General features: G+C 44.1%; 1 protein-coding gene across 1 annotated transcript in view; it reads right to left on the minus strand.

Moving 5' to 3' along the window:
- Positions 1 to 8,515: 8,515 nt before the first annotated feature.
- LOC143276051 (monocarboxylate transporter 12-B-like) overlaps positions 8,516 to 8,884 on the minus strand; it is a 30,143-nt gene continuing 29,774 nt past the window's right edge. The window contains exon 8 of the mRNA XM_076580438.1: positions 8,516 to 8,685. Coding sequence (XP_076436553.1) covers positions 8,516 to 8,685 — 170 coding nt within the window. The remainder of the gene's footprint in view (positions 8,686 to 8,884) is intronic.

Genomic DNA, 8,884 nt, shown 5'->3' on the forward strand with positions numbered 1-8,884 from the left:
TCCACTCAAAGTACTATTGTTCCGCTGAAATGATGGTCATTAGAAAATAACGGAAGAAAAAACAACAATAGAAAACATTTAAAACAACGATGCAAACAAATTATTTAAAAAAAACCAAAAAACTATTCCCCATTCATCACGTGTGCGTGCACGCACGAGCACACGCACACACACACACACACACACACACACAGGTGCACAGACACTGAAGGATTAAAACAGTGCCCAAGTACAAAGCATGCAACGTAGTTTATCAAATACATTAATCATCCGAGTCACTTAATTTGAGGACCCATTAATGGTGGTATATAAACTCAATCAAACCATAATGATGGATAGCACTCTGATAATAAAATTTGTAAATACACGTACAAGTACGAAAGTACAACTGTGAAAGGTTGGAAATGCCCCCCCCCCCCTGCCCCCCCCCCCTCCCCTCCCCTCTCTCTGTGTATCTTTTTCTTCTTCGTTCGTAGGCTGCAACTCCCACGTTCACTTGTATATTACACGGATGGGCTTTTACGTGTATGACTGGGTTTGTTTGTTTTCGTTTTTGTTGTTTTTTTGCCCCACCATGTAGGCAGTCATACTCCGTTTTCGGAAGGGGGGGGGGGGGTGCATGCTGGGTATGTTCCTGTTTCCATAACCCACCGAACGCTGACATGGATTACAGGATCTTTACCGTGCGTATTTAATCTTCTGCTTGCGTATACACACGAAGGGGGTTCAGGCACTAAGCAGGTCTGCAACATATGTTGACCTGGGAGATCGGAAAAAAATCTCCACCCTTTTCCCAACAGGCGCCGTTTCCGAGATTCGAACCCCGGACCCTCAGATTGAAAGCCCGACGCTTTAACCGCTCGGCTATTGCGCCCGTCTCTCTGTATAAATGGATAACCTTTCTTACATGAGAAAAACGAACACTTCGCCGATCAACTAGCCACCTATTTCTTTAATAAGGCATTTAAACGTCTGGACACGCTTGCAACATGAACTATGTCCTCTCTCCCACGTCTGGACACGCTTGCCACATGAACTATGTCCTCTCTCAAACGTCTGGACACGCTTGCAACATGAACTATGTCCTCTCTCAAACGTCTGGACACGCTTGCAACATGAACTATGTCCTCTCTCAAACGTCAGGACACGCTTGCAACATGAACTATGTCCTCTCTCCCACGTCTGGACACGCTTGCAACATGAACTATGTCCTCTCTCCCACGTCTGGACACGCTTGCAACATGAACTATGTCCTCTCTCCCACGTCTGGACATGCTTGCAACATGAACTATGTCCTCTCTCAAACGTCAGGACACGCTTGCAACATGAACTATGTCCTCTCTCCCACGTCTGGACACGCTTGCAACATGAACTATGTCCTCTCTCCCACGTCTGGACATGCTTGCAACATGAACTATGTCCTCTCCCAAACGTCAGGACACGCTTGCAACATGAACTATGTCCTCTCTCCCCACGTCTGGACACGCTTGCAACATGAACTATGTCCTCTCTCCCACGTCTGGACACGCTTGCAACATGAACTATGTCCTCTCTCCCACGTCTGGACACGCTTGCAACATGGACTATGTCCTCTCTCAAACGTCTGGACACGCTTGCAACACTATGTCCTCTCTCCCCTTCAAATAATGGCAGAGGCCTTTGGATAAAACATTGGCAACCCCCACCCCCCCCCCCCTCTCTCTCTCTCTCTCTCTCTGTGGATGTTATGTTATCATTCAGATCAAATTTAATCAAATGGATTTCGCAATGAAAAAAAAAAATGAAAAAAAAGAAAAGAAAAGAAAAAAAAAACCCACGACGAGGCAAATAAAAAGAATCAATATCCTGGTTTTATCAGTGTTAACCAAGAGACACCCGTCAGATAGCAGTGTGTGCGTGCGTGCGTCAGATAGCAGTGTGTGCGTTGAGTCATTTCAGGTCATGAAAAACAAACAAACAAACAAACAAACAACAACAACAACAAAAACCCGGAGAAATAGCCAAGAACAGCGTCGTCGTCATGGAGACAGCAGCGGTGAAATAAATGTCAGTGTCTGACAGGTAGACTCCCAGCAGACGACAAGCACACGTTTCACACATGAAAAGCTGCTTTGTTGTTGCATTGTACACACCACTGAGCTTGTTCACATTAAAACGAGTCAAGAATGTGTAACGGATAAAAAATAATAATAATAACAACAACAACAATCTGTAAGTGGTCTGCTGAGAACAGTATCTTCTTTCCTGTTTCTTTTGGCAATAATCCACATTTATTTCCTCTGTATTCTTTCGTTCCGAAGACGGAAAAAGTGCATACCGTAATGGGTATACCGGTAATAGTTGTCGGTCTCATATACATAATTATACATTCTACATTTCTTCCAACCATCTCTTAAATTCCCCTTCTTTGCAAATTCGCTACAAAAGGGATCATAATAATATATAAGACGGGGAAAAGTGTATACGGGAATACCTGTACTGGTCGTTGGGGTTTTCCCGAATAGTCAGAATGTAATATATCATCCACATTTTTCTCCTGTTTTGCATTGCAAGAAATGGGAGGAAAAAGAGAGGAGGGGAAGAAAAGGAAATGTTGCACACTACACACACACACACACAGACATACATATATTACACTACACTACACACACACACACATACACACACACACACCACACACACATTCACACACACACACACTATACTACACACAACACACACACATATATATATATTATATATATATATTTATCTATATCTATTATATATATATATATAATTTATTATAATCAATTATAATATATATATTATTATAATTATATATATATATATGAAATCAACAACCGTTAACCGGTATACCCATTTCGGCGTACACTTAGCTTTCTGTTTTCAAAAGAATCGAGTCTAGGACCGGAAAAAAAATGCAGATACTTCCTTCCTTCCTAAAACAGAAGGAAGAAGGAAGGAAGGAAGGAAGGCAGTATTTGAGATCAAAATGAATCTGAAATAACTGTCCAATTCATACAACAACAAAAAAAAAAAAAAAAAAAAGATAACCTGAACTCTTCGTCATCAAAAGCACACAGTTCTCCCACCATGATCCGTTGTCATCTCGATAGTACGACATGTCAGTTAAAGTGTTCGACGTGTCATCAATCCGACGATCATTAAACCGACGTAGCAATGATCCGACAGGGCAATGTACCGACGTGTCATCTGTCAGGTGGGGTAGAGGATGAGGTATGTGAGTGTATGCATGCCTACACTGTGGGAGCAACAGGATATTAGAACGTATATATATATATATATATATATATATATATATATATATATATCTTTGTATATATGTGTGTGGAGATATGGGCATATGTGTGTGTGCTTGTACAAGTAAGTGTTCATCTGTGTGTGTGTGTGTGTGTGTGTGTGCCGTGGAAGCTGTGATACGTAGACTAGAAATGAGTGTGTGGAGGAGGGGGGTAGAGGAGGTGCAGGGTAATGTGTGTGGTGTGTGGGTGTGTGTGTGTGTGTGTTGGAGCTCATGTACATTTATATGTATTTGACTGTGCTTTCATATCTGTGAAACTGCATGTTCGGTGCATATCTGTTATGCATGTGTGGGTGTATATGTGAATGTGTGTCTTCATGTTTTACATCTATTTGCTTATTTACCATCATTGTTATCTTTTTTTTTATTTTTTTTTTTTTACATTATAGTTATTATTTATTTATTTATTTATTTATTTGTGTAAGCTTATCTATTATTTATTCACCTTTTTTTCTTTTTTCTTTTTTTTCTCAAGGCCTGACTAAGCGCGTTGGGTTACGCTGCTGGTCAGGCATCTGCTTGGCAGATGTGGTGTAGCGTATATGGATTTGTCCGAACGCAGTGACGCCTCCTTGAGCTACTGAAACTGAAAACTGAAACTCATTTGTCCGACACATTTTTGTTCCCCCGACGTGGCATTAGTCCTTTGTTCGATCGGCCATAAAGTTAAACAGCCGACCCAATAATGCGTCTATGTCTGCCGTCCATCTGTCTGTCTGTCTGTCTCTCAGCTGACCTCCAAGCATGTAGACTGGTCGCGACACACACACACACACACACACACACACACACACACACACACACACACACACACACACACACACACACACACACACAAAGATAGACCAGACAGACAGAGAGAGGGAGTGAGAAAGACAGAGAGAGACAGACCTGACAGACATGGCAAACAAAGGGACAGACAGACATGCGTGTGTGTGTGTGTGTGTGTGTGTGTGTGTGTGTGTGTGTGTGTGTGTGTGTGTGTGTGTGTGTGTGTGTGTGTTGGTGACTTGAAAATAATTACTGGAAGAAGATTAAAAAAATTAAATAAAAAGTTTAAAAACAAATGACATTCCGTGGGGAATAAACTGCTGAGAGAGAAACAGATGTATAAGAAAGTTTTCACGTCTTCAATAAAACAATGAACATTCGGATTACTGCCACGTCGGACCATTGCTAAGTCGGACCATTGCTACGTCGGACTATACGTTTCAGTAGAATGGCTTTTCGGACTAATGCCACGACGGACCATAGCTTCGTCGGACTATTCGTTTCAGTACAATGGCTTTTCGGACTATTGCTACGTCGGACTATATGTCTCAGTACAATGGCTTTTCGGACTATTGCTACGTCGGACTATATGTCTCAGTACAATGGCTTTTCGGACTATTGCTACGTCCGCCCATTGCTACATCGGACTATATGTCTCAGTACAGCGGCTTTTCGGACTCTTGCTACATCGGACCATTGCTACGTCGGACAATTGCTGAGTCGGACCATTGCTACGTCGGATTATGTGTTTCAGTACAATGGCTTTTCGGACCATTGCTACGTCGGACAATGTGTTTCAGTACAATGGCTTTTCGGACTATTGCTACATCGGGCCATTGCTACGTCGGACCATTTCTAAGTCGGACCATTGCTACGTCGGACGTTTTGTTTCAGTACAATGGCTTTTCGGACTAATGCTACATCGGACCATTGCTACTTCGGACTATATGTTTCAGTACATTGACTTTTCGTACTAATGCTACATCGGACCATTGCTACATCATCGGACTATAAGTTTCAGTACAGCGGCTTTTCGGACTATTGCTACATCGGACCATTGCTACATCGGACCATTGCTACGTCGGACGTTTTGTTTCAGTACAATCGCTTTTCGTATTAATGCTACATCGGACCATTGCTACTTCGGACTATATGTTTCAGTACAGTGGCTTTTCGTACTAATGCTACATTGGACCATTGCTAAGTCGGACCAATGCTACATCATCGGACTATAAGTTTCAGTACAGAGGCTTTTCGGACTATTGCTACATCGGACCATTGCTAAATCGGACCATTGCTACGTCGGACCATTGCTAGGTCGGACCATTGCTATATCGGACCATTGCTAAGTCGGACCATTGCTACGTCGGACCATTGCTAAGTCGGACCATTGTAACGTCGGACCATTGCTACGTCGGACCATTGCTATATCGGACCATTGCTAAGTCGGACCATTGCTACGTCGGACGTTTTGTTTCAGTACAATGGCTTTTCGGACTAATGCTACATCGGACCATTGCTACTTCGGACTATATGTTTCAGTACAATGGCTTTTCGTACTAATGCTACATCGGACCATTGCTAAGTCGGACCAATGCTACATCATCGGACTATAAGTTTCAGTACAGAAGCTTTTCGGACAATTGTTACATCGGACCATTGCTAAGTCGGACCATTGCTACGTCGGACCATTGCTACGTCGGACGTTTTGTTTCAGTACAATGGCTTTTCGGACTAATGCTACATCGGACCATTGCTACTTCGGACTATATGTTTCAGTACAGTGGCTTTTCGTACTAATGCTACATTGGACCATTGCTAAGTCGGACCAATGCTACATCATCGGACTATAAGTTTCAGTACAGAGGCTTTTCGGACTATTGCTACATCGGACCATTGCTACGTCGGACCATTGCTAGGTCGGACCATTGCTATATCGGACCATTGCTAAGTCGGACCATTGCTACGTCGGACGTTTTGTTTCAGTACAATGGCTTTTCGTACTAATGCTACATCGGACCATTGCTACTTCGGACTATATGTTTCAGTACAATGGCTTTTCGTACTAATGCTACATCGGACCATTGCTAAGTCGGACCAATGCTACATCATCAGACTATAAGTTTCAGTACAGCGGCTTTTCGGACTATTGCTACATCGGACCATTGCTAAGTCGGACCATTGCTACGTCGGACGTTTTGTTTCAGTACAATCGCTTTTCGTATTAATGCTACATCGGACCATTGCTACTTCGGACTATATGTTTCAGTACAGTGGTTTTTCGAACTAATGCTACATTGGACCATTGCTAAGTCGGACCAATGCTATATCATCGGACTATAAGTTTCAGTACAGAGGCTTTTCGGACTATTGCTACATCGGACCATTGCTAAGTCGGACCATTGCTACGTCGGACCATTGCTAGGTCGGACCATTGCTATATCGGACCATTGCTAAGTCGGACCATTGCTACGTCGGACGTTTTGTTTCAGTACAATGGCTTTTCGTACTAATGCTACATCGGACCATTGCTACTTCGGACTATATGTTTCAGTACAATGGCTTTTCGTACTAATGCTACATCGGACCATTGCTAAGTCGGACCAATGCTACATCATCAGACTATAAGTTTCAGTACAGCGGCTTTTCGGACTATTGCTACATCGGACCATTGCTAAGTCGGACCATTGCTACGTCGGACGTTTTGTTTCAGTACAATCGCTTTTCGTATCAATGCTACATCGGACCATTGCTACTTCGGACTATATGTTTCAGTACAGTGGCTTTTCGTACTAATGCTACATCGGATCATTGCTAAGTCGGACCATTGCTACATCATCGGACTATAAGTTTCAGTACAGCGGCTTTTCGGACTATTGCTACATCGGACCATTGCTAAGTCGGACCATTGCTACGTCGGACCATTGCTAGGTCGGACCATTGCTATATCGGACCATTGCTAAGTCGGACCATTGCTACGTCGGACGTTTTGTTTCAGTACAATGGCTTTTCGTACTAATGCTACATTGGACCATTGCTACTTCGGACTATATGTTTCAGTACAATGGCTTTTCGTACTAATGCTACATCGGACCATTGCTAAGTCGGACCAATGCTACATCATCGGACTATAAGTTTCAGTACAGAGGCTTTTCGGACAATTGTTACATCGGACCATTACTAAGTCGGACCATTGCTACGTCGGACCATTGCTACGTCGGACGTTTTGTTTCAGTACAATGGCTTTTCGGACTAATGCTACATCGGACCATTGCTACTTCGGACTATATGTTTCAGTACAATGGCTTTTCGTACTAATGCTACATCGGACCATTGCTAAGTCGGACCAATGCTACATCATCAGACTATAAGTTTCAGTACAGCGGCTTTTCGGACTATTGCTACATCGGACCATTGCTAAGTCGGACCATTGCTACGTCGGACGTTTTGTTTCAGTACAATCGCTTTTCGTATCAATGCTACATCGGACCATTGCTACTTCGGACTATATGTTTCAGTACAGTGGCTTTTCGTACTAATGCTACATCGGATCATTGCTAAGTCGGACCATTGCTACGTCGGACCATTGCTAGGTTGGACCATTGCTATATCGGACCATTGCTAAGTCGGACCATTGCTACGTCGGACGTTTTGTTTCAGTACAATGGCTTTTCGTACTAATGCTACATTGGACCATTGCTACTTCGGACTATATGTTTCAGTACAATGGCTTTTCGTACTAATGCTACATCGGACCATTGCTAAGTCGGACCAATGCTACATCATCGGACTATAAGTTTCAGTACAGAGGCTTTTCGGACAATTGTTACATCGGACCATTACTAAGTCGGACCATTGCTACGTCGGACGTTTTGTTTCAGTACAATGGCTTTTCGGCCTAATGCTACATCGGACCATTGCTACTTCGGACCATATGTTTCAGTACAATGGCTTTTCGTACTAATGCTACATCGGACCATCGCTAAGTCGGACCATTGCTACATCATCGGACTATAAGTTTCAGTACAGCGGTTTTTCGGACTATTGCTACGTCGGACCATTGATAAGTCGGACCATTGCTACGTCAGACTTTTTGTTTCAGTACAATGGCTTTTCGGACTAATGCTACATCGGACCATTGCAACGGCGGACTATATGTTTCAGTACAATGGCTTTTCAGACTGATGCTACGTCGGACCATTGCTACATCCATCGGACCATTGCCACGTCGGAATATTCACGCTTCGGACTATCGAAGCGTCGGGACGACCGACACGTCGGAAAAATGAACATCGGACTGTTGACACGTCGGGCTGCTGACACGTCCGGCTATCGGACTATAGCCATCCTGATTCTCTCCCCCCCCCCCCCCCGACCCCACCCCCCGCCCCTCTCCCTTTCCCCTCCCCACCAGGGCCCTCAGGGGCTGGAGGAGGAGGCCGCGGACATCTCTGTGCCGCGCTGGGCACGGCGGTTCTGGCGGATTCTGTACACGTTGGACACGATCATCAGCAGTCCGGACAGCGCCATGGCGGCGCCGCCTAGGAAGAAGGCCTCGTCGAACCGCCCGAACTCGTCCTTCAGCAAGCCTGCGTGAAAATGACACAGGTTGTACGTGCACACACAGGCCTTGTGCGGTCAGGTGAAGACAGGGTGTGTGTGGTCAACAGATACACGCGTCCATCAGACAGAGTCTGGTCAACAGATACACATGTCAGTCAGACAGGATCTGGTCAACAGATGTTTCAATCAGACAGGGTCTGGTCAACAGATGTTTCAATCAGACAG

This window comes from Babylonia areolata, chromosome 31, assembly GCF_041734735.1.
Source record: "Babylonia areolata isolate BAREFJ2019XMU chromosome 31, ASM4173473v1, whole genome shotgun sequence".
Taxonomy (NCBI): Eukaryota; Metazoa; Mollusca; class Gastropoda; order Neogastropoda; family Buccinidae; genus Babylonia; species Babylonia areolata.